The sequence below is a fragment of the Echinops telfairi genome, unplaced genomic scaffold (assembly GCF_000313985.2).
Source record: "Echinops telfairi isolate 266 unplaced genomic scaffold, ASM31398v2 ScPeMD7_3533;HRSCAF=4204_0, whole genome shotgun sequence".
Lineage (NCBI taxonomy): Eukaryota > Metazoa > Chordata > Mammalia > Afrosoricida > Tenrecidae > Echinops > Echinops telfairi.
This window is the reverse complement of record NW_022107431.1, coordinates 102,751,699-102,778,446: the sequence shown is the minus strand read 5'-3', so window position 1 is coordinate 102,778,446 and position 26,748 is coordinate 102,751,699. Positions and strand designations below refer to the sequence as shown.

Sequence of the window (26,748 nt, the reverse complement as noted above, 5' to 3'; positions counted from 1 at the left end):
TCACGATACCACAGGATGAAGTAATGCCCCAGCATCAGGTTTCCAAGGCTGTAAATCTTTATGAAAGCAGACCACTGCATCTCTCTCCTGAGGTGTGGCTGGTGGGTTAGAAATGCCAACCTTTAGATTCTCAGACTAACTGTTTAGCTATTACACCACCAGTGCTCATTCTAGTGCCTTACACACCCTGGCATATTCTAGACACTCAGACTGTGTGAAATCAGTAAAAGCAGACACCTAGCTCAGTCAGATTATTGTGGAGAATCAATAACCAATTAGAAGTAAACATTGCATGTTGTAGTTTATCTCAGCTTCTGTTTAAAATGTGCTTTTGAGCACAGTATTTTATTTTTTCTCAAGACCCAGCAATCTAGACACATTTGAGGATAAATTGACAAGTGTGAGTGAGCTGCCTGAGTCCTATATATAAGATACTCCCATGGGAAAATATATTTCAGGTGCCATATATTTGTAAACTGAGAACTTTATTATTGTTTCCTGTGGCATGTGATTAAGATTGTAACATGCTGTATGATAACAAAAGCATCCTTCCTACAATTTACTATAATTTAGAGAATAATGTTAATAGTTGATTGAAGAAGCTGTCAGTTTTCTCAAACATGTTTCACTATAGGGTTTTTCTTCACAATTTTGTGAGTGGGAACAAGAAGTGTTGCACTAAACTTCACTTTGGATAAGTGAAGGAAAGGTTGCCCCTCTGTGGTCTTTCAACATGTAAGCCATTGTCATCTCCATCCCCATGGGTTACCGTGCCATTTCACCTTGGAATGTGTGTGCTCTTCAGGGGAAGCAAAGATGCTCAACAGGGACCCATGTTTTTATGATTAAATCTGACTGCAGTTTCTTAGATCACCTGCTGGGCAGCTTATGTCTTCCACACTGCAATGATTCTGAGTTTTGCTTTTGTTTTATTTTAATGTACTAACTTACAAAACCATTTAAGTAAGAGAGTTGCCATTTTTCATGTCTATTTTTTAAAAGTCATTGTATGGTGTTACCGTAGCTTGATTCATCATATATTCTGTATTTCTTTAACATTTCATTCCACAGGCACTCCAGAAAGTCTGAGAGATCTAGCATCCCAAAACAGACTAGGAAAGGCACTGGCTCTGATGCAGAAAGGTAGGCTTGGTGTTGTGCTGTGCGGCCATGGTCCATGTTACCGACACACCCAGGGGTCTCTGCACGCTCATGTTACATCCGTGCGTAAACACAAACGTGATGGACAAAGACATATGGTGAAGTACATGTACTCCGAGGTAGGAAGGCTCTGATTCAAGAAACAAGAGCAAATAATCTGTAAAGCCTTAAATCTTAGGATTTTAGTGATCATCCTGATGACTAAAGGTAATTAAATAACTCCCTTGTCCTATTATATCTTAGGGCATTAGTATTTTGTTTCTGAGATAACTTAAATGATACCAGTGATCATACTACCTCGGATATGCAAGTGTTTTGCATGTCTATCGTTTATTTGAAAAGTGTCCTCTTTTTCTTTAAATCGCTTTTCTACAATTGGCTAATCAAAGATTCTACATGCAAATCTCAGCCAAAGATACATTCTGAATTAAAGTATTACTGACTTTTATGGCTTAATAACTCAATTCTACAGATTTTTTTTAGTATTTCTAGGTTAAGATATTAATACTTATTTTGACATGGCTCTAAAAACAACTGTAACACGAGCGCTAGCATATATTCATAAACCCACTCATTGCTCCAGCCACCACAGAGACAGAGACAAATGAGTGAGTGCATTGGCATGTCCTAGCTTGTATTGCCGAGGGGAGCCCAAGCTACAGTGAGCGCTCAGAAGAAAGTGCGGTGAGAATGAGGTTAGGAAACAGATGTAAAAGGTAGATTCTTTCATGAGAGAGCAGTGTCAGGAAACACTGAGACTTTAAATATATCCTCCAGTTTGAGAAAACTGCCACTTTGGGTGTGGATGGAAGGACACTGGCATTCAGGGGACGGGGAGAGAAGGCCGGCAAGAAATCTGGAGAAATCCTTAGAGTGTATGCCGTTAATGACCTTGTGGCCTTTCAGCTTCCATTGTCTTTAGCTGTGAGCTATTGTTGGACTTTAAGTATGGAAGACGCATGGTTAGTTATGAGTATTAAAATTATAGACCATTTAATAACTTTTTGTAAGTTGGGTTGAGAGATCCAAAGATAAATGCAGGGCACCAGTGATGCTATCACACAATAGGCTCTACTGAGAAAGAATCTATGCCAGAGAGTCAGACGGTCAGAAAATATATGCCAATCCGTGTGCTAAGTGCAAGGACTGAACTTGTGAGCGGGCAAGATGACCAGAGATTACCTCTGAGCTGCTAGTAGTGCCCATCATCTGTTCCGACTCTTGTGACCCCGTCCATGTGTGCGCAGCGGAACCGCTCCCCAGGGTTCTTAAAGCTGTGTTTTCTCAGAAACACATTGCCAGGTTTGTCTTCTGAGAAGCTTTTCAGGGGGTTCAAATTGCACAGTGGTCAAGTGCACAATCATTTCCACCACTCCGGAATCCACATTTTATTTAAGATCTGGACAATAGGAGGCATGGTCAAGAGATGAGAGTGAGGGGGTGTGGGTGGGTTTCCTGGTTAGTGGTGTATAGGAGCAGTTAGCAGTTCTTAAAACCTCACCCCTACCAAGTCAATTCCAATGTATAGCAACCCTGTAGGATATGGTAGAACTACCCCTGTGGGTTTCTGAGACTTTAACTCTTTATGGAAATTGGCAGCCTCATCTTTCTTCTGAGAAGTGTCTGGTGGGTTCGAACCTCTGACCTTCGGTTAACAATTCAGTAGATAGCTCACTATATTATTATTTAGTTAATTAGAACACTGTATGTCCATTGACAAAAGGTTATAAGTAATACACAAGTGATGAGTAGAAATCTAGTTTTATAAAGGAGTTGACAGATGAACTTTGAGTAATGAAATACGGGGCTCAATTAAATATATAAATGTTATCATGAAAAATAAAGGTTATCCTTCCAACTATGCATTTTGAAATCTCAATGAAAAACAATTTTTCTGTAAATAACTCAGATCCCTTGGGCAAGTTTTCAATCTCTAACCATCTTTCCCAGCTTATCCACACATGATTTCAATTATTTCAGCATCATTAAAATTTTTCCTCAAATCTATATGCTTTTGATTCCATTCAGGCTACTTCCAGTTATTAAACAAATATTATTTCTGAGGTGTCCATTTAGTTTCTCTAACAGTCATCTGAGAGAGCAAAGATCCATCAATAAAAATAAGAAGAATTTGTTGACTACTAGCCTCAAATATTTGTGCAAGGACTGTATGAATAGAAATATATTTCCTAACTTTACTTTGCTACATGTAAGGTTTAATATATAAACCATTAACCTTTTCAGGCATGTAGATTTCTTTGATTATAATGAAAGCTCTTCATTGAATTTTATGAGGGCATAAATTATGTACCCAATATTTAAATAAACTGTTGAATAAGTAGTTCTCAAAGAATTGGCCTCGCATTTCAGTGTCACTGTTAGCTCTCATTTCTTCAGAAGATACCTTAAGTCAACTTCTTAATGGGAAGTAGACTGAAGATAGAGTTTGAATGGTGTGGACCCTGAGTTTTGACCATTGGTAGCTTGCATCTTCTCAAAGGGAATCATCCCACACAGTCGCATGTTGGCTTCCGTCAACCTTTGTTCTGTAAGGATGGTAATACTGGAGGCCCTTCATGGGCTCCAACAAGTCTTCTCCTGTAAGGAGCCACCTTGTAAGCAAGTTTCTTGAAAGATAAAGTGACCAGTTTAGGAGGTAGAGAAGAAAGACTGATTTCTGTCTCATGCACAAGCATTTAGAAGCAGTGCTTCAAATTCTCTTGTAAAAGTCCTCAGTGAGATATAAGTTTGGCATTTCACCCTCTTGTGTGTTCAGCTGCATGAGCTTCAGCAACATTTCTATATTTCAGGGTGGTGACTCTTCTTCTTTTGGGATCTACACTCTGCATTCTAACCAGGGGATGGTTTGCCTGGATTTTACTATTTAGAACTGCTCACGTGTGCATATTCAAATTTACTGTTGCCATTGAAAGGGCCGGTACAGGCCTGCAATGAGACATTTAGGTGTTGCTTAGTTGGGAAGAAACATTTACAGACTTGATCATAAATACCACAGGTATGCATGTCCATGCTGACCCACAGTCATCTGAGAAAAGTCAGAACTACAGTTGGTAGCTGAAGAGACTCACGGGGCGTGCGAGTGTAGCAATAGCAAAGTCTGACTACAAACCGCAGGTTTTGTTGAGGAAACCATTTCACTTTTTGGCCAAACCAAAATACTAGTCTTAAGTGACAAGAATAGGCATGCACTAAGTGGTAAACATGTAGGTAATCATTTGGAAATGGTGAACTAGAGTCAGCACATTTAAGTTTGGAAGAAAATTTTGCTCGACTCATTTTAAAAATATGTTGCTAAAATCACCTTCAATTCAAAATTAAATCAATGGGACTATTAAATGAGATTTGACATATATGTTCCATATATCCACGTATATGACTGTGCGTGTAGTTTTTGGGTGCCACGGAGTTGATTATGACTCACAGCAGCTTGTGTGGCAGTAGAAGCACACACACACACCCAGCCCCCAGGGTTTTCCGGCTGTCATGTGTATGGGGCCCATCTGCTGGTGTTTTCTAACAGAAGCAACGTAAAACCAAGCCAAACCCATGGCCCCGTGCATTTGTTTCCCAGACTGTGAGTCTTGACGGGAGTACAAAGTCTCATCCTGCTCCCGAGAGAGACTAGTAGTTTTGAACTGCTGACCTTGTTGTTTGCAGCTTGACACATAACCACTATGCTAGCAGGGCTCCAAGTGCCACCACGTGGGTTCAGAACACCATCCTTCTCGTTAGCAGCTGAGGACATAATGGTTTCACCCCTAGAGATGTATCTATCTACGTAGCTACTTGCCAGAGTAGGTACTAACTACCGTTTTTTATTTCTACAACTTCTCAGAATGCAATTCTGTTAAGTATTACCAAGATATTTGCTACATGGGCATGTATTTATATTATGCACCACAAGTTTAATTCATACAGATATGTGAAATTGCCATCTTTCAGTGCATTATGTAGAAATAAAACCTATCTTAAATGGAGAAAAGAGAGCAAATGGGAATTAGAAATGCCTATGTAAATTTCATCTCAGTACTTTAGCTCTGTCTTTACCATGTCGCTCTATGACCTTCAGTTTTTCTCTATATAAATGGAAATAACAACACTTCTCGGGTCTCTTAAAAGAGCATGAGAAAAAATACAAACAGATGTGTAGGCACTTACACATACATACAGAGCTTATGTACAGAGCCTTGTGAAAACAGATTCTTGGGATACTTTTAGCAATCATTTTACTGAACCTGTGTTCCCTCCCTGTTCCATCCTCTTTAACTTTCTCCTCCCAGCCTTCTTCCGATAGTGGGTTATGCGTTGGACTGAGAAATGCAAGGTTAGCAGTTCAAAATTCCAGCTCCTCCTTGGGAAGAAGATGGGGCTTCCTACTCTCTGTATAATGTCACAGGGGCAGTTTACCCTGCCCTACGGGGTCACTGTGATTGGGAATGGGCTCTAAGACAGTGAGTGTGGTTTGTGTTTTTGCATCCTTGGATACTTAAAACTTCCCATTGCATTGAAAAAATCAAGGCGCTAAAGCAGGGGTCCTCAACTGTTTAAACAGGGGGCCAGTTCACTGTCCCTCAGTTGGAGGGCCGGACTATAGTTAAGAAAAACAACAAAAAACTATGAGCAAATTCCTATGCACACTACACATATCTTATTTTGAAGTAAAAAAACAAACGGGGCAAAAACACCCGGCAGGCTGGATAAATGTCCTCTGCGGGCCGGGCCGTAGTTTGAGGACGCCTGCTAAAGCTTGGACGTTCTCAGCGCTGTGCCCCTGTCCCTCAGAATGTCTGTAGGATTTCTCCTTTCCTCTTGGCCCAGACACACCGGACTTCCTTTCATTACCTTTCATCTCCAAACCTTGCTTATGTCCCTCCAGATTACACTTTGTCACGCTTCCCCAGTTTCCACTCCTGTTGTCCCTCCTCACCTCCTCATTGTTCCCTCCTGTAGTCCCCTATAGCTCACCCTCTTCTCTCCCATGGAAAGGGACCTGTGTCTCATGGCGTTACAGACTGGCCAGTGGCAGGAACTGCTCGTACACTTGGGAGACTTCTAGTTCATGTCAAGCGGAAGAAACCAACCTTGTGCTGAAGGATTCATCTCAGACACCACAGACTGCCCTTTTCAGGCCCAGTGCTGGGAGAAGGAGAAGACTAATCACATATTCTTGAGTTGTATAGTATTCGCTCCGGAAATAATTGACCCTGGGATGGCTTTTTATGCTTGTGACGTTGAGTTTGGTTTCCCGTAAGTTCCACCAAAATTATTCACATTTCCAGTCATTTTTTAAATGGTCATTAAAAAATTTTTTTAAAGCACTGGTAAGTCAATTCCAACTCAGCAACTTTATAGGACCGAGTAGCACCAGGGTGCTCACTCACTTGTGCTCCTCACTCTTCCAGTGAGCAGCCCAGAGCATCATCTCTGGGCCACCTGTTGTCTTTCCATAGTCTTTTAGTGTTTACGCATGGCCTTAAAATTAAGTGAAACACCAGCACCTTAGACTTTATCCATACTTTTCTAATAAGTACCTTTCAATATACATTTAGAAATTATACTCAGGACAGATTGCTTGAAGTTTATTCTCATGGTAGTGATTTCTAAAGATTAATATGTTAAAGCTTATGTTCGTGATTGTTGTGAAGGATTTAGTTATATAATATTTACAGTTAATTTGATAAAGCATAATCACAGTTAATATGGCAAGTTAGTTCAATATGATTGACGAGTTTTCAATATGTAGAGCATATTGGCAGTTTTTTTCTTTAATTTGGAAATTGAAGTGATAGTCAAATGTTTCAGAATCTCCATTAGGGTTTCATAAAGCATTAATCCATAGCTCACAGAGATAAAATGCTTAGTTATGGAGGACATAAACTGTACCATATTGTTCTCTGAACGCTGTCATGTGCACCATTTTCTTGTTCTGAGATATTGACACACCCAGAATCAAAACCATTATAGCTGTGGAAACCTTTTCCCCCCCTCTCTAAAAAATGCAACCTTCAATCTGAATACAAAACTTAATATTTAATGTCCAGTTTTTTGAGCGAGGGCAGGGGAAGCGATAACTAGAGGGTAGGTAGGCAGGTGAAGGTGAATTAGCTCTGGTGACGGGGAGGACACTGCTCTATAGCAAGAGGGAGAAGACATGCAAACAGGCTGAGGACCAAGTTAGCTCCTGGGAGGCTTGATAAGTTGCTTAAATTTTTGTCTACAAAAATGATAAGCTGAAGTGTAAACCCCCACCTAATTCACAGTAAAAACTTTAAAAAAATTACTACACTTCTGGTGACCAGTCTGTTCATACATTTTTGATCAATTAACAAGTGAAATTCCCATGATCACTTTTAAAAGGCGCAGGTGCAATACATTGCTTCTATCACTGTGAAACGTCTAACATAGGCATTTTAAATGTGCTTTATATTTAAAATATATACTGAAAAGGATGAAAAAAGCTAAAGCTTGTAGCTTGTAAACATATGTGTGTATGTACATCAGTTTTTAAGTTGTTGATCCTTAAAGTTTAAGTTGGTTTTACAATACTTTTAAACAATATAAGATAATGCTAATGAACACATTAAAATACTTATATATTTGGGAGACTATGTTTTTATCCACAACTCAGACATTTCCATTTAATACATTCTTTAAGAAAGCATGTTCTGCCTTATTATATCATTCTGAGTCATTGGCTTACTTAAATTAACCCAGCAGCCATTTCTGTTGTTACTCAACAAAGATTTATTTACTGCACAGTGAGATTGAAGAACACTGTGGAAATAGAGTTCTGCAGTACATTATCTCATCTTGAAGGCAAGTGCTTTTAATATCCCTTTATTCATTACTGTAATTATATTCATTCATTAAGTCAACATTGATTTGAGTTTATTGAGCTCTTTCCCTGTGCAGCTTTAGGCTCTGGAAATAACCATTCAGTGAAAACCAAGAGTCAAAAGAAGTCTCTGTCCTTGTGGAATTAACAAGTAGTTCATTACATTAAAGGGATCTCAGCGCTTCAGTATATATATGCACACTGGGAATAATAACGTGTCAGTTTGATGTGAATTCCATTTCAGTAATTGTGGGATGGGTTTTCTTCTGGTTTTTAACATCACTGTCTTTTAAGAGTAACCAGGCTTTTCTGGGACAAATGTACGGTATCAAAGTTCATGTGAACCTGCTGACTCAAGATCTTTTTTAACCCTAATGTTTTAGGGTTCTCCCACCATGTCTTTCTAGAAGGGGACACGCAGCCCCAAGAGCGACTGATCAGCCAGTCATTAGGGGGAAACATCCCACTCGCTCAAGGTCGAGTGAGCACTCTAGTATCAGAGCACTGTGTTCTATGCACCACCTTGCCCCCGGAGGGTCGGCGCCACCTTCTCCGCTTCTGACAAGGTTGCTATTCAGTGTCCAGCCCAGCATTCATGTCCTGCCTCCGGGTCTTGGTGTGGTGTTGTACCTTCCTGAGCACTCGATGCTTCTACTCATTATAACACCATAGCATTGGATCCTTTCTCTGTAACACTTACCCCTCACACATCCTCTCTTATCGCATCTCCTTTCACTGTGCTGCTGGTATTCTATAGTTCCTGCCAATTAACGACCATTGAAAGTGGAACTTGGCTGTGTTACGTCCTTCCATCTGTTTGTGGCATTTTCATATATAAAATTCTATTAATTATGTGATTTTTCATAACAAATTCCTTGAAATTACAATGTATATTTGCATTTTAAAACTGTAAGAGGAATAAAAATAATTAACCTTTCATATGTGTTCAGTAAACCCTTAAGAGTGTTCTAGAATTCTCCAGTTAAAAAGAAAATAATGTTTGAGTGCCAGCAGATGGAGGTCAGCTCAATACTGAGCAGTGGTGATGTATTTTACACTCTACTCAAATGACCATCCAGAATTTTTACCTCTGCACCATTAAGGGCTCTTGCATGTGTCCAAGGGCTATTTTAAAACATATCTTTCAGTTTTTTCCTCTTCAAATAAAACCATAGGTGAATGGTCATCTGTGAGAGTCTGCAGTTGGAATTATTCTCATCCGTGATAATTTACTCTAGAATATTTCTCGATGTCATAGTAGCAATTTAGGCAACTAATTTAGGCAGCCTCAACTAATTCAGTCGCGTCATTACGACGCAGAGGCTCTGGTGCAGCTCTCCCACCTGCAGAAAGTAAAACTTAATTAGAAATGAATGAAGAGGAGTGAATCTGATTCTGCTCAGTTCAAGAGTTTATGGTGCAGAACTGTGGGGGCCAGAGATTGCCCTCCCTCCCTGTGCCCCTTTCTGAGATATTCCTTTTACACATAGCATCAAACTTACTGATTCTGCTCCTGAAGTTCCAGTTGGGGCTTTTATGTAACAGAAAGAAGGAAAAGGCTATTGTGAGACTCCAGTGGAATTTCATCCTTCAACGCTCCCCTTTGTGTTTTGCCTGCAGAATGCACCGACAAGGAAGTCCAGCCCGGTCTCCCCCCGCAGACACACCCTTCAGCAATCGGAGGGGGAGACAGCTCCCGCAAGTGCCAGTGAGAAGCGGCAGTCTAGAACAAGGTATTCCTTACAGAGAGATCTTGATCCAAAAACCTTGGTCTGGAGAACCACTGCGTTTTATACTTCTTTATACGACGAATTGTGTTTTTATTATATGTGCATATAGTTTGTGGAAGGAAACTAGTGGTTAAGCTCTTGTCTGCTAACCAAAATTTGGTGATGGGAAATCCACTAGCTGCTCTGAGGGTGGAAAATGTGACACTGTACTTCCACAAAGATGTGTAGCCTCGGGAATCTTATGGGGAATTTCTACCTCAACCTATGCCTTCACCATGAATCGGAATCTATTCAGTGGCAGGGGGTTGGGGCAATTTGTTAAATCCAACAAATTTAAGTTTCTTAGACTTTTCCATCAGTTCTTATGTATAGTTAATAGCATGATGCTCAGTTTTTGCAGAGCGAGTGAATGAATGAAGTTTAGATAGTAATTTAAAAGAAATTGTTGTGCCCTAGAAATGCCTTTTTCAACAAGAGGAAAAAATACAATACAAAAACTTCAGTACAATATGGTATTTTATGTGTTGATTTAGAAACCTTTTAAAAATTAAACAGCTGATCATATTGAAGACGTTGTAGGTGTTCTCGATCTCAGCTTCGTTGGCAGTATCTTGTGCTTTCTAAAAATATGTTTGGTGATGGAAAAGGATCACAGCACACGTTCCATTGTTCTTCCTCAATGGTTTATATTATTTGAAGGTTCCCTTATTAATGTAAGCTTACGAGGGAGAGTGGTATGCGGTGTGTTTGTTTTGATAGTGCACACTAACGTCACTGAAGGGCTTGGGCTCGATTTAAATACTGGGTTAAAATAATCACTTACGTAAGGTACTATCCCAAATTTCAGTAGACAAAATGATTTATCATCAATATTTGTTATCACATAGTTCATCTTGGGTGTGTTAAACAATTTTCTGGTGTAATTTCTAATTCATGTTTCATTCTAAATACAATGACTTTAGACATAATAAAATATGTACTGAAATTTTATTTCTGTGAACAACCGAAAAGTTAACATTTTGAATTCTTTTTCCCCACAGTGTTGGTTGTTGCTGATGAAAACCTTTATTTTGTTGTTCATAATGAACGATTCTGGGCATGGGTGAATGTTGACATTGCGTACCTTACCAAATGCCTCACAGAAATGTTAGGACTAAGAAGATAAACATACAGTGTCAGAGGTTGTCATGAAGATTTCTGAATGTGATTGAAAAAGTTAATGTAGCAGCTAGGAGGTATCAACTGATTCACAGAGAAATACTGGTACAGTGAACTCTAGATTTGTGTTTTTTAAAACTCTACATCTTGTTGGTGAGCCATGCTTTGATTTTCCGGGTTGTTATAGGGTATTCTTTTAATTAGCAAGAAAACTATTATGTCTTGTGAAACACTGACTTTCTTTTCTAAAATACCAGTTAATTAATCTGAATAATTACTTCACATGCTTAATCAACCTTTTCTTCTCTATCATGTTAATATTTTGAGATTATTCATAACAAATAATTCTATTGAAACTATAATTAGCAATAATACAGATGAAACTACTTTAAAATTTACTTTTTAAAATATAAAAGTTGGGTGTGATTTGAATGCTCCATTAGTGAACTCCTGTTGCACAGCTGAAAAATAGATGCAAACTGTGGTGTTCAACCACAATTCTGCCCTCCTGGCCGCATTCTGCTGAGCACTCGTGGCTGAAAAGGTGTTTGTTCTTAAAATTCTTTGCATTTCCTCCAATTGCAAATAAACATTCTTCCAGGTTCAAAAGCATATAAAAGTACTAGATAACAGGTTTTATGCAGTAAGATGATAGTCCAGAGTTAAGAATTTCTTCTACAAAATCTTTTAGAGCCTGTGTTGGATTTTGGTTTTTTAAGAGATCCTATTTTGTTGTCAATACCAATGTTACCATGTATATTTGTATTCACAGTTGTCTTTCAGAGCAATCAGCAGTTGGTAAAGGTTGACTTGAGGTGGGAAGAAGGGAATGACTGAGAATGAGCCTGATGGAGTTATCGTTTCGATATTTAATTGCAGAAATATACTAGTAAACACTTTTTGTTGTTTGAGTTTCCTGAAAGATATGTTCTCAATAGTCATATAAATATCACCATTTAAAAAATGACAGAAAACCTTTATTGAACCAAAATGTTCTTTCATGAAACCAATCGGATTCACTTTCATAAACCTGTACTTTGTGACTTTTGGTAAATGGTGATACTGTGTGCCATTATCCTGTTATGGGTCCATTTCAAACTGAATAGGTTCAAAGGACAATTTGTGTTTGTCCTAAAAACTGTTTATAAGTAAAACTATGATTCACAGGATTTAGCACATTTCATTTAAGAGTGATTACATTATTGTTCTTAGGGTTGTAGGATTACATAGTTGTTGAGTTTTTTTTTTCTCCTTTATTATTTAAAGTAGTAAAGTCCTCTGTCCTATGAAGATTATTGCTGGCTGCAATTTATTCCTAATTAAGCCTCAGTTACATTTGATATTCTTTCTTCCCTTCTTCCTCCCTTTCATTTTTATTTTTAACAAAAACGATTTTCTTTATTAAAAATCATTGAGTTGATAAGCAGCTGACTGGTAAGGGCAAGTATTTCAGAGGGTTTGGTACCTGGGTAGATACACAGCCTTTTAGTGCACTTTATTCATATGCAGTTTCCAGACATCAGTTTCTGCGTCATTGCTTTTAGGGCATGTGTTGGGATGAGTTCACGTGTGTGTCTGGATTTGTTTCTCTTGTAATTTGAATTACTTCCCATCTCTTTGTACCATGAAAAACAATCCTATTTTAAAGACAAGCATGTCACTTGAAAAGAGTGTCCGATTAATTTTGTTTAAAAAATGCGAAATTTCCTCTAAAAATTGAAAATGCTAGCCCATTTGCTCCATGGAATCTGATGCTGCTGCTGGAGTATATTTGGGGGAAAGGAGAGGCGTTGTTACAATACAGATTGGGAAGAACAGCAGTTGAAAAAGCCGCCCTGCGTTTCTGATAACTTGAAGAGTCTGTGGTCCCTGGGAGCAGACTTCCCAGGAATATCTCTGGTGTCAGTAGACAACTGGCTTCCCGTGTGCCCCTGTGTCGAATAAAACTGAACACAATATGACTGGTTGTGTTCAAAAATATATATGTGGCATTTTGAAACCAGCCGCGTGTTGGTCTTTTATACTCAATTGGATGTCTTTGAAAGAAGTATTTAGACATAGCTCATAAACTAACAGTTAGTCGTGTGCCAGTTCTATGTTCTTTTAGTATATTTACCGACTGTAATTCTACTGACACTCCATTGCAGAGAGGTCTCCAGAGGCTGTTATTTATCACTAGCGGTTACACTCTACAGAGGCTTATGAAATGTCTAAGAACTCTCCAATCTTCAGAGAAACAAATAATTTCACTTGGGGGTATTTTAATGTAATTGAAAGGGAAGAAAGGATTGCTTAAACTACAAATAAAAGAGACCTTCAAAAATGTTTTGAGAAAATGGGACAAAAGACAATGGGATTTTTTAGTAAAATTTTTGAAGCCTCTTTTTTTTTTTGGCATGTTCAAAGTGTTATAGTATATTTTCCACTGTAGAAAGAAAATGCCTACTACTTAGTAAAAAATGAAATGTATCTTGTAATTCATTATATGAAATTTTAAATTATCAGAAAGGCTATCATTTTATAAAGGTAAAAAATTTTATTATTAGCATTAAATATTATTTTAAATACATTTACAATGAAGAATCACAATGGATTAAAATTAAAATGGTTTTGCTAATTACGTGCTGAACTATAATGCAATTCTGAAATGGCAAGAAAAAATAGCCTGACTTTTCCTCTTAAAATACCACTCATTAATTTTCTAGTTTTTCTTTATGATTTTACATCTTTAAATTATTATAATCTTTTTTTCCTTTGATTAATTTTAGTGACGTATTTGAGACTTCCTCATGATTTGTCATTGTAACTTACCATGTCACATTTACATGTTATGCACTTTTATTGTTCATGCCATTGTCTAAATTCACATTTCCATGTTTCACTATAAATTTGCTGATTTCTTTCTTTTTTTCCATCATTATGTGCATTTAATTCATTGAAGAGCAAGAAAAATGTAACTCTTCCACGAAAGGTAAATATTAATGTAACTTTTTAACCATGTTAATATTGTTACTTTTTTGTTTTAATCTATTAGAGTCTTATAACTGTAATTATTGAATAGTGAGCAAAATTATCTAGCAGGGAGTTGTTTTCCTGAAATGACGCTGCGGGGCATTTAGTATTAATTATTTCGTATTATATTCCATCCACCCCAAAGAGGAAATTATTAAAATCATAATTATTTTTGTTTTCAAATCTGATTGGCCACGCCGACACCTAGAAAGAAGTTTTCTGTGGAAAATACTGATAGCTTTTTCATTCGTTTGTTTGTTAGTTCATTCATGTTTACCTGCTCTCATAGGCAAAGGGTTTTGTCATTCCCACTCAGTAACATCTGGGCTCAAGGAGTAGACATCCCAGGATCTACCCTTTCAGATGGCGGGGTTTTATTGAGCATCTAGCCTCCTCTGCCATCACGCACATGGGACATGGCTGCCTCAGCATTCCTCCTCTGGGATTTAACTTTGTTCGGATGTCCATTTCAGTACACCTTCCTGAAGAGTGCAGGCAAAGCAAACCATCTGTCCTCAGCATTGCACTTGGAGCCCATGTAGCCCGGTGTCATCCCACTCTCAGGTGCTGCCCAAGGTGCTTCCCATGCCATGTTACTGTGAGCCTGACAATCAAGTCCTTTATCATAAGGAGTTTGGGCTTGACTTAATATCACAAAATTCTTAAAATATGTATACTTTTCTTTAGTTTTTAAACAGCTTATTTCCTCATTATTTGCATGTGAATTAGTGGCTGACTGAATTTACTGCCCTGAATATGCCTCAAATTTAGTCCTGAGAATAGCATCATCCATATTTTGTAAATGAAAAAACTCAGGTTCAGAGAGGTGAATCGTCCCTTCCTACTGCTGAGCAGTAGCTCAGTGCTACCACCACGGATGAGGCGTAGACCACAAGACCAGGTCTTTATTCGTTGGACCTACCTCCTTCTAAGATCCTTTGGTAGTGCATCCAATTTGAAGAGACACAAATTCAAGCATATTTCTTTCACTTTTACTATTGAGACATATTTTATTCCCCTCAGTATTGCAAAGTGAAAATGGGAGATAATAATATTCAGTCACATATTTTAGTTTTAGGTTATTAAAAATAATTACATTTATATTATGGAATACTATGTATGTATTCTGGTACAGTTTCTGAAATACTAAGCACTTAATAGATATTAATAAATATAAAATGCTGTTTAATGAAATCAAGATGTTTGATATATGTTGTACATGGATTTTTTACTATCCTGATTTTTAAATTAAGATAATCAGAAATACAATCTTTGGATTCAGCAATATAAAAATGGTCAATGTATTTCATTTGTAAATTTATTTGGACCGATGAAATAAATTTTACTGGGTGAAAGTATTACCATTTCATATAAAGAGTGAATTATAACTTAACTTATATGTCTGGGAAAAAAAGAAAATATAAGTCTTCATTTAGAGCTCTTTTATGTAGTAGTAGTAGTATCCAAAAGTTCTAATTAGGTAATTAAGACAAAATCTATAAATCGCATTACTGAAGGTCTTCATGAACTATATACAGTAAGACTTCACTGTAGAACACATCAGATTGTTACATTTTTAGAGGGTCAGTGTATCCTGGGTGAGAAGTGTAGTCACTGGCAAATAAGTCTTCCTCGGGCACAGGATGAGGAAATGCTTTTTGGAATCAGCCATGTGACTACAAACAAGCAGACACACCTTGCCTCCATCACACAGAGAAGCAGATGATGCTGTAGCTGTCCCCCGGGACTTCAGCCAGGGAGCTCGGGCACCAAAAATTCAACAAGCTCAGAAAAGAACGATGCAAACTCAATAATTATTTCTAAAATCCAGTGTTAGACTCACATGCCCCACAAGAATGGACAACTTGTTTTTAACATCGAAACCCTATCAATGAGGTGAAGTCTGTTGTATTTAATTAAACTAGTATTAGTGATCCTTGGGTAGACCAGGAGAAAGAAGTGACATTCCTAGCTGACTGCACAGGCTGAAATGTTCCTTAGTTTATTGCTGATAAACTATAGTTTGTAGTAGACTGACCAATTCATTTTAGTACAGCCTGAGACATTTTCCTTGATGCAAGACTTTCAGTGTTAAAAGCAGAACAGCCCTGGGAAAATGGAGATGGTTAATTACTCTCACTCCGGGCCTGTAATTACCAAGTGATTAGGTGTTAGACTTGAAATTCTGTAAGATTTTTCTCTGCACAGGTTCACACAGTGCTCACCGTGTCCCCGTGAAGGAGCCCTGGCGGTGCAGCAGAGAAGCACTTGACTGTTAACTGGAAAGTCATTGGTTCAAACCTACCAACTGGTCTGAGAAGAAGGGTTGTCTGCTCTCAAAACAGTCCTTACTGGGTCAATCTGAGCAGGAAATGACGAGATACAAACAACAGCATTGCCAGTCACATGTAACCCTAGGGGACGCATCTGTTAAATGTTTAGCGTATGTTTGTATACCCACATAGGAGAGGCAGACAATACCGTTTCACACGACTAGCCAGAATGGACTTGACGCAGTGAGAAGTTTGGAGTAGTCGATAGAATGTACTGAACAGAGCTTCTATCCCACTGACTAGATTGTTATATATTTAGTTTTCTCTTTATATAGTCACAGGAGCTGATAAGACATAGCTACTGATACCTTCCTGTCCATAAGAGAGAAGTAAAGCTTAGGAAAGTTAAAGTGTAGCTCCTTATCAAGCGTTCATCTGGTAAGTGGGAATGCTGGTAACTAGACAGAGGTCTCACTCCAAAGACCTTGTTCTTAACTACTTTGCTCAACTTGCTTGCCAGCATTTGAATTTATTAAACCAAACATGCTGACTGAGCACGTACTGTGCACAGTAAGTATGCACAACTTTATAGTACCAACAACTGCAAGGAAGGGATTTTTACTATTGTCTTATAAAAATATAGTGAACAAGGTCAGGCGAATGACCTAAGGTAACAATGCTACTATGTGACAGACCAGATTTTTATTCTGCACGTGCTCTGTTCACTGCTTCTTGTTGCTGGAACACCTACCACTTAGGACACCAGGATCTTTGAGAGGCCGCTTAGGCGTCCTACCTCCCCCCATAATCCCTTTCACTTTCGGTCTCCTAATGTCTTGCTTGTCTCTCAAATTACCATGCAACTTGACAAAACAAAGCTAATGCATTAAAAAATAATACCATCTCAGCCACCTATAGAACTTACTGGGTTACAATAGATGTTCAGACTGCTGTATTTACCTCCTACTTCCCTCTTTAATGTTGAAATCTAAGAGACCTTAGCATTTTAGGTGCGCATACTGCTTTATAGGCATATTTTAATTCATTCATTCTAAAAGTAAGCCGGTTTTTCCCTCTCTGCTACATTTCTTGGACAGTTTTAAAGAGCCCATGAATGTAGTTTGGGGGCATCGAAATAATGATATAAGAAGATCAAAACTGAACGAGAAATTAAATGACTTCCAGGTGAGAAAAAAATGTTATTGTCATAACAAATTTCTAATCTATATGACTTTACATAGCTTTTTGGATCTTGAAAACTATTTTGTGTCATTAAAAATCATGATACTGTCTTTTTCCAAGTATGACTTCTATTTATCATGAAAGATGTATAATTTACACACATGAAAAAAAGAGGCAAATGATTAACTGACATGAAAGGGAACAGAATACATGTGGTTTGTGGCTTCACTGCTTTCCCATCTCCCGGATAGAATATGTACCATTGTAACCCTCATAGGAACTATTTAAAGATTGTAGGCACTATATAAGGTTTCCATCATAAATTGCCTGTACTTTCCTTCTATAAGTATTGGGAAGAACAATTTGAATGCTAAGCCATGCATAATTATAGTTATTATGAATCTCATGAAGTATTCATCTTAACTAGGAGGAGTTCACCTAAAAAAGTGAAAACATTCATTTGAATTATTTTCGGTTATATTAGTTATGGTATGGTTGATATTTGTGCATTTATTTCAATAGTAAACTATAGTTGTGAAACATAGGAGCAAATTATATAGCATTGCTAAAATAATAAACCAAGCTGTCTATTTCTCAGAGTGAACGTTATTTTAGCTAGCATTAAATAGCAAAGAATTTCAATTTTAATTACTTTTTCATTCTTATTTAATGTAAGTACACTTGAGTCTGAGGGAGCACAAAGGATTACCAGTGCTCCCCCCACCCTGCCTTCTTCCCCAAGGAGAGTCAGGAGGAAGGCCTGCTGGTCGCTCTTCCAGAAGGCCACAGCCTTGCCACCCTACGGTGCTCCGGGCTGCGTTGGGCACGTGGGTCCCCGTGAGTCACAGTGGACTCCGGCAGTTTAAGGATATATTCAGATTAGGCCAGGTAACAAGTTTCTTGTTATTCTGCGTTAAGATAAAAATGCAAATGCCTTAATCTTCCTAGACCTTGCTTCTCCTGAACATTTATTATGAATATTTAAGAACCATTATCATAAATATTTAGAGCTCCAAGAGTAAAAGTATCTAATTTACCCATTTATCTTTTGTGCCACATACCCACAAGTCTAGCTGTCATTCTAACGTCTGTAGGGTTAGAAGACACAGAGGGTGAAGTAGCTCAACCAGGACACTGAGGATGTTGTTCTCTCCCTGTTTTCCTGAATCACGTGTGTTCATTTACAATATTCATATAAGTTCCTTTTTACCTTCAGAGTATTCGACATTTATCCCAGCCAAGCCTGAACTTGCAGGAGATAATTACCTGAGGGAGTAAATCATTAACCTTTTCTCCCTGGACCGTGTGGGAAAAGTATATCACAATAGAAGTCAGACATGTGGATACCTTCTTTGATGCTTTCTCTCCAGACGTGTGTGCACCTCCTCACTTTGACATACTGGTTATGCATTGAGCTGCTAACTGCCAAGTCAGGAGTTCAAAACCACCCGCTACTCAAGCTTTCTACTCCCTTAAGAGTTAGTGTCTCAGAAGCACACAGAGGCAGTTCTGGCCTGTCCTATAGGACCTCTCCTATGCATTAGAATAGACTTGTTAGCAGCAAGTGTGGCTTTCTTTTGTTTATTACAAAAGTTAGGGGAAAGCTATAATTTAGAAAAGATGACATTTCAAGTTACATTTCATCAAACCTTTCTAGAAAGATTCTGTTGTCACCATATTAGTTAAAATAACAAAAAAGCATGTGGATAAACTTTAATACAGATTGCTTGGCATAAACAACATGGCCCCATCAGTGACTGGTCTTGTTATCCCCCCAAAAGCTTTCCCTACATGGACTATCTCCTGAAGATTGTATCCCAAGTAGTTCCTCAGAAGGAGAGATGTAGTGCTCCCTCTTGGAATCTAAAGACTTTTTAAGAAGCTCGTTGAATCTGTTTAAAGCAACTCTGGTAGTGTAACAGTTAAACACTTGACTGATGCTCCAAAGATTTGGAGCCCACTGAAAGTTTTGCAGGAGAAAGACCCAGGGGTCTGATCTCCTCTAGTGAAGATTCCAAAGTGGGGGGTGTGTGTGTGTGTGTGTAAAATTACATCCAAGAAAATCCAAAGGGACAGTTCAACTCACCTGGGCTTGTGAGTCATATTGACTCAATAACACCTAACGATTCTTTCACAAAGGATCCGCCTTTCTCACCTTTGTGGCCAGTATTTTCCATATCAGGATTGCTCCCTCTGAAAAGTGATGTTGGCCAGAGCTTTGCTTTACAAATGCTAGAATAAGAGGGTCTTGTTGTTTAGGCTGCGGTAAGATGTTAGTGATTATGATGTAGTGGGTGACTCCTGCTAACTGCAAGGTCAGCAGTTTGGAACCACCAGCTGCTGTGCCGGAGAGAGGAGGCGTTCTATTCCTCTTCCAGGGTTACGATGACTCAGAATCACCTCGATGGGTCTGAGTTGAGTTTAATGGAGTTATGTCTACCAATTCCCCGTGTACTCCAAAGAACAGGTTATTTTCTTCAAAAGCCCATAAAAGCAAAAGGTATTTTCATTCATCAGATATTTTATATGTAATGTTTCTTATACTGAGATGTTTTCTTTTATTGTTTTTAATATGATAAATTACCCCCTAACCTCATTGAGAATCATACAAGGTCCTGCAAGATAAATAACTTAGAAGAAAATTTCTTCACTTACTACTTGAAATTCATTTTATTTTGGGAACTTGACCCAGAACTTGGATATCTCTATATAATCAAAGTATTTTAAACATTCGATCTTTAATGTGTGTAGAGTATAAATGGACATGGAAAATGGAGGGTAGATCAGTACTATATCAACATTTCTTTATACTCTGTGCCTTCAATAATAATCATAAACATGAAATGAATATTTTTTAATAACACGACAAAAACACAATGTAAAATATGACTGGTGATTTTTTTCCCCTTCATGCCATTCCATAGGAAAAGGACGAGGCTTTCTACTCCCATAAAGAGTTACAGTCTTGGGAACCCTCAGGGACAGTTCTACCCTGCTTCCTAGGGTCGCTATGAGTCAGAAATGACTCATGGAAGGGAGTTTGTTGTGATGGGTGTTTTTGGTCTACGATTTTGGTAAATTATCATTTTTTTAATGTTGGAAATTAGGTATTAGTAGAAGGAAATAGGTCACTGTAAATTTTGATTATTTACTAATGCACAAAATCAAAACAAATGACCAATATTGTACTAAAATGACATAGAATTATAGAGCATGAGGGCCGGAACTTACTGGAAGCAATCACCTTGTTTTCAAAATAAAGACTCTGTGATGGAGAGATAAAATAAGAATTCCCCATGGGACCACGGGTGCATTGTCAGGTGGTAATAGGACTAAGATTATAAATGATGCCTGGGCCATTTAAAAGGCTACCAGGTGGGTGGGGAATTTTTATCCATCTTTATAATTCTTATTCCTCTGAAGTCCAAACGAGGGTTAGTGGAGATCCGTGTCTTTTCAATATTAAAGTATCAAACAAACTTGATAGATTATTTTAAGATTTCATTTAGAAATTAAGTAATCATAACTTTCTATTCAGACTTTGAATACCGTATTTCATACTAATTATAGATTCAATTAAGGAGCTCTGGTGGCTTCGTTGATTATGTGTTGGGCTACTAACCACATGGTCAGCGTTTCAAAACCACCAACCTCTCCATGGGGGAAAGCCGAAGCTTTCTACTCCTATAAAAAATTACAGTCTTGTGAATTCAGAGGGCAGTTGTACTTAGTCTCATAAGGTCCGTTGGGATAGGCTCAATAGCAGGGAGAGCAGAGGCTGAATCTTTCAGCTAAATATTTTTATCTTTCTTTACAGTTAAATCTGTTTCATATTCATTTTATTTTCTCCGTTACCAATGAAGTTATAGTTTATAAGAAAATGCTTTAAATATGTCAGGTCACTATAATTGCAACTAGAAGTAGAGCGTCTAGTAATTTTTCTTATCTCCCCGCCCGCCGCCTTCCACCACTAATTGATGAAATGAAGTTTCATTGATTCTCCATTCTACTTGACAACGTCCAGCAATGTTGTCAATAATCGTTGCCCTTTCTGAGAGATACGCTGACACAAGAGTGTGGCCCCGTTATCATTGAATTGTTTTTGTTCTGCTGTGAAACATGGAAGCAGGAACACATTCTTTCTATGCAATGTCACAGCACACCCTAGTTAACCAGAGATGCTTCACTATCCTGTTCACATGTTACTATATATCACCTTTGTCACATATATTTGTTAAACTGGTGAAAAATAAAATGATTATCATATTTATGCTTTCATATACCTGATAAAATATGCTATTGTCTCTGTTTTCTTCTGCACTATATTTAACCAAAAACTAGAAAATACTGGAAAGTTTAAAAATAACATGGATTCTATTTTGTCTCTAAATGCAAGCATTTAAATTTTCAAATTCATTTTGATTTATAGATACATTAGGGGAAATATAAGATACTTAAAGAAATTAATTGGTAATCAGAATCAATGTATTTTATATAAATATAAATTCAAAATTAATCTTTTTGAACATTTTTATTGGTGCTTAAACCACCTATCACACAATTGAGGAGTCCAATCATATCAGGAAGAGTTGTATAATCATTACCACAATCAATTTTAGGACACTTTCTTTTTTTTCCCCCCCGATGGTTTACTAACTTTTAAGATGAATTATGTAATCGCCCCCTCCCCCCAATTAATCTGTTAAGGTATCCTATGAAATCTTGATGTTTAATTATAATGATACTGAACTATAAATAAGTAGAGTGTCAAGTAATACATGGGAAGCTTTCCCTCAATTAGATAAATGAACACAATATTTTCAAAAATAACTTCATTGTATAAAGGCCAGACAGCTGATCACCAGGAAACATTTCATTCTCAAAAGTCACCGTTAGTCAGAGCCAACTTAATGGCAACTAACAATACACTATTTAGAATAGTTTTAAGCAAGTTATGAATGTCTGATAATTGTGAAGAAATTCGTCTTCTCCAGCGATGCTGTAGAAGTTTTTCAGTTATGGTTTATAGAAGTTGTGTTAAAGATTCATAAATTATTGGTGTTTTGTTTCCTTTTGATAATCTTATGAAGTGAATAGGTCTAGGGAAAGAGATGCTACCATAAACACAATATATGCCACTGATTTTAACCTGCTTATAGGCTCATCAGAGATCATCCGCATAGCTAGTTTAAGCCTGTGAAAGGAAGAACAATAATTGTTTTAATCTGAGTCATTGGTTTTGATATGATCTAATACTTTCCATTAGGAAATTATAATAAATTACAGTGTTTTGTAAATTATATTTATTCTTCTCATCTTCCTGCTCTGGTCAAATTGTGCTACTTTGAGTTTTAGCGGACCAGAAAAGATTGCACAAGTATTGCTTTAATTTAACCCCTAGAGATAAAGTTTCAGCTCTGTACTTTCTTAATTGTAATCTTGAATTGAGTTTTGACATGCAGATGCATCTGAAAAAAAAAATGCAGTGTGGAAATGGCATCGTTTATAGAGTAAAGTAGACTGAATGAAAAGTGATCATGTTCTGTGAATCTTTTTAGATATGTTAATGATTTTATTAAGCATAATATAATTCACCTTTTAGAGGGTATTCTGAAAAATTCCAACTTTGAAATAATGTTTATAAAATTGCAATGTTAATTACAGTGTAGGAACGAAGGGAGAGAAATTGTTTAATATGATACTATCATTGTGACTAGAGATAGTCCTTTGTAAATGCCCTTATCTTTTGACTACATCATATTTAAGGGTATCATTTTAATTAAATGACTACATGAAATTACATAATAATTATAGTTGTAGAAAAATGAGAGATGTTATTTAATGCTAGTTTGTGGCCATTGTGAACTTTCTTAAAAATAAGCCTAAAAGTCCCCCCAATGTTTAAATATATTTCTAAAGAAATAGCAGTGGACATTTTAATGATTTGATTAGTTTTGATAAATTTACAACATTCAGAAGGTTCTGAAAATGTAAATTTAATTCAAGAATTTGTGAGAGAACTGAAAATGTTTTATTTCCTATTTTCTGTTTTTGCTATTGTCCTTAACATTGTTAAAATCATATAAAATTTAAATAATTGTCAGTAGTCATTCCTTTCAAAGCATTATAATTAGACTCCTTGAGCTGTGATTACTTTTATTTATAGTGGAAAACTTGACAAATGATCAAATTCCAATGATTAAATTCATTTTCAATCATTACTGTCTTATTTTTTGAATTATGTAAATATATTTTTTCCGGTTCCAGTGTGTGCTAACTACTCTATTTTTCCAGAAACTTATCCTATTGTTTAGATTGACATATAAAGCCGAAATGGTGCATTTTTATTTCATAATATACAGTTATCAAAGTTTGCTACAAGCAAAATATTTAGCAAAGTTAAGTAACTTCCAATATATCATGAAGGTTCTCCACTGATATTTTTTTTGCAACTTTTACTGATCCATAATAATTTGTATAGACAATTATTTCAGAATACACATTAATGTACATGTCATTGGCAAATTATCAGAAATATAAAAAATGTGTTCAATGATATATAAGTATCTGACCTTTTCTTATGAGTAAGTAGATTATATTCTATTTGGCTTTTGCTTTGAGTCCCCTTGGAATGGCACAGCAATTATATTATTACTGGAGAATCAAAGGTCAACTCATAATTTTGAGTCACAATATTAAGTTTGGGAGATTTTTTTTCGGCAATATCAAAGATGTCAGCTTTACCTTCTTCAAGAATAAGGACAAGAATAATTTTTAAAAAGGAAAACCATTTGAAACCATTTGAAAGACTCGATGTAGTTGGAGTACCATTGAATTCTTATGATTGAGTTTTGAATTTTGCAAACTTAAGTCCTAAATGCCGCCATATTGCAATTCTCTGTAGAGAGGGAGACGCTCTGCTGGCAGAGTGACATCACTGCACTTTGTTCCAGACTCTGGCTCTTCATTGTGTGCGTCCCTGCCCCCCATGACTGGCATGATGCTAGATGGGAACGTCACAAAACTGTGGTCTAATAAGATGTTAAGAATTCTTAAAACTGACATCATTTTCTGAGAATTAGTAGGTTAACATTGCCATTTAAATCTGTTTCAAGTTAAAATTGATTTGAATTACTGCAAGCTTTAATTAAGGAGTCCTAACTGATTATAAGCCATTTGACTTCCTCAGACAGCAAGCTGTAGATAACATCAGTTCAATACATTTCTCTTAATTCATAATTAGTCTCAAGTGCATTTTGCTTTGTAATGTTTCCTATTATGCATTATGATTGTCAGGTAATTTATAAATTTCGTTACCTCATTTCTCCAGTTCTTCAATAAACCTATAATATTGTCATCATAGTCACCATTTACTGACTGCAGTCAAGATTTACAAAGCAAGTTTATGTCCTTGCATAAGTGTGATGTTAAGAAATGGCTATTCCTTTGTCTAATTGATAGGATCTAAACACAGAAAACCACTTAATAATTTGTTGTAAAAAGTATGATTGAAACATCTAACTGAAAATTCAAGCTTGATGTATTTATTCCATGGGCTATTAGTCTGGTCCGGAACACACACCAAAAAGTTACACATGTGCTTAACTTTGCAATGCCTGTGAGTGTCTTTCATAAAGGATGTTAGGCTGTACTTAGCATTGCCATGGAAACCGTTTTCAGCAAGTGTTTTTATAAAACTTGTTGTCTACTTATGGATGTTAAGAGAGAAAATCAGATGTCAAGTCAATCTGATGTACCAACATTAACATTAATCTTTAATCCCAACAGATGAGTCTCTAAAACACACATATGCACACGCCTCAAACCATAAACCATCAATCTTAGCACTTCTTTGCCAGTGGGAAAGTAGCCTGTGAAACTGAGAAAAATAAGTTCCAAACAATAAACAAACTGAGACCTTGCACAGCACCTGTGTAAGTTTTGAAGCATTTATCCTATAGGACTTCAACTTCAGTCCTTCCTTCCTGCAAATAAATGCAAACACTAAAGGCAGGTTCTTGAAACGAATTTCCTTTGGATGGGAGCTGGCCTTGAAAGAAACCAAAATATCACCTTGTAACACTGAAGGATGCAGCCTTCCCTTTTAAGTAGCCACTTCTACGTAGGAGAATAATAAATGCTCAACTGGAATTTCTTTCCAAACCAGGAAGAGATGCATATTTTAAATCTCATTTTCAAAACTGAACGAGTCCGTATGTGTTTCCAACATAGCCAACTGATATAGATTAACCCTTTATGTTAGTAAGTCCATGTTTTAGAACTGGCAAATACTCCTGAGAAGCTACTGATAGAAATTAATGAGTTAAAGAATGCCTTTGAGAAGTTAGCTACTTACCAAAACAGTGTTGTTTAGATGACTACAATTAGTTGAGGATGTTAATTTGACGTGTCCAGTTTCACATAAGCATGTGCATATATGTGTGATGTGTTCAGTACACATATTTGTTTTCTCTATATATGTACATGCAACTGCTAGTTACTTAAATGAAAATATATTTTCACAATAGAACTTGGCTTCACATAATCATGTCTGGAGAGAATTGGAAATGGCTCATATCGATGCCGAAATAGAGTACTTACCATTTGTTACTAACATTTGAGCCCCCCATTCTGTGTATTTGGAACCATGCTCATCTTTAGATGCACAGCTGCCAGGATTGTTTATGCTGCTGCTTTCTGTTTAGTGTAGTAATCATGTGTTATTTTTAAATTTCTCTGTATTGAAGGCATATCAAAGCATTGAAATCTTAAGCCATTTGGTTCACAAAAGCTGCTTCACGTTTTTAACAGGCTTCCGTTGTGTGTTTTTACAGCAAGCTTAGTAGTGGAGGAGCGAACAAGACAGATGAAAATGAAAGTGCATCGATTTAAGCAGACAGCAGGGTCTGGTTCTAGTCAAGAACTTGATCGCGAGCAATATTCCAAGGTAAAACTAGTAGTAATCCCACCAAGTTTCCCTTTCAGAAATGTACAGTGTGTGTACTAGGCAGGTCTAGCAAGCACTTACCTGTATAAACAAATGATCATGCAAATGCCAGTCGGGCATCATAACTTCTACTGAAGCCTAAAAGCCTCTGGATATTATATATAAAATATAAACCTTTTTTATTAAATTAGCATTCATTAACTTACTTGAATTTTCTTACTAAGAGAAAAGTTGTAAATAAATACTTGCTATTAAAGACAATTAAAGAAGTGTTACAGCTCTTTTAGAATTTGTCTAGCAGGTTTTCTGGTTTTTACCGGAAACCTGCCCCCTCCAAAAAAATAAAGACAATTAAAGAACAATTGTCACTAGGCAAATTTATTTAAATAAGCAGTATATATATATATATATGTGTGTGTGTGTGTGTAT

General features: G+C 37.0%; 1 protein-coding gene and 1 non-coding gene across 51 annotated transcripts in view; both read left to right on the top strand.

Annotated features, from left to right (window-relative positions):
- The window catches only part of RIMS1 (regulating synaptic membrane exocytosis 1), a 545,565-nt gene that overhangs the window by 399,875 nt on the left and 118,942 nt on the right, over positions 1-26,748 (top strand). For 15 of the 50 annotated variants that reach the window (XM_030886811.2, XM_030886806.2, XM_045294413.1 and 12 more), the window contains 2 exons: positions 9,638-9,750; positions 26,207-26,319. In XM_030886811.2, coding sequence (XP_030742671.1) covers positions 9,638-9,750; positions 26,207-26,319 — 226 coding nt within the window. Of the gene's footprint in view, positions 1-1,071; positions 1,144-8,400; positions 8,584-9,637; positions 9,751-13,846; positions 13,877-26,206; positions 26,320-26,748 lie in introns of all 50 variants that reach the window. The other 35 variants (XM_030886792.2, XM_030886808.2, XM_004696309.4 and 32 more) reach the window with 6 other exon arrangements.
- Positions 26,587-26,651, top strand: LOC115871069. Its single transcript, XR_004047058.1, has one exon. It is a non-coding gene; the product is annotated as a U7 small nuclear RNA (small nuclear RNA).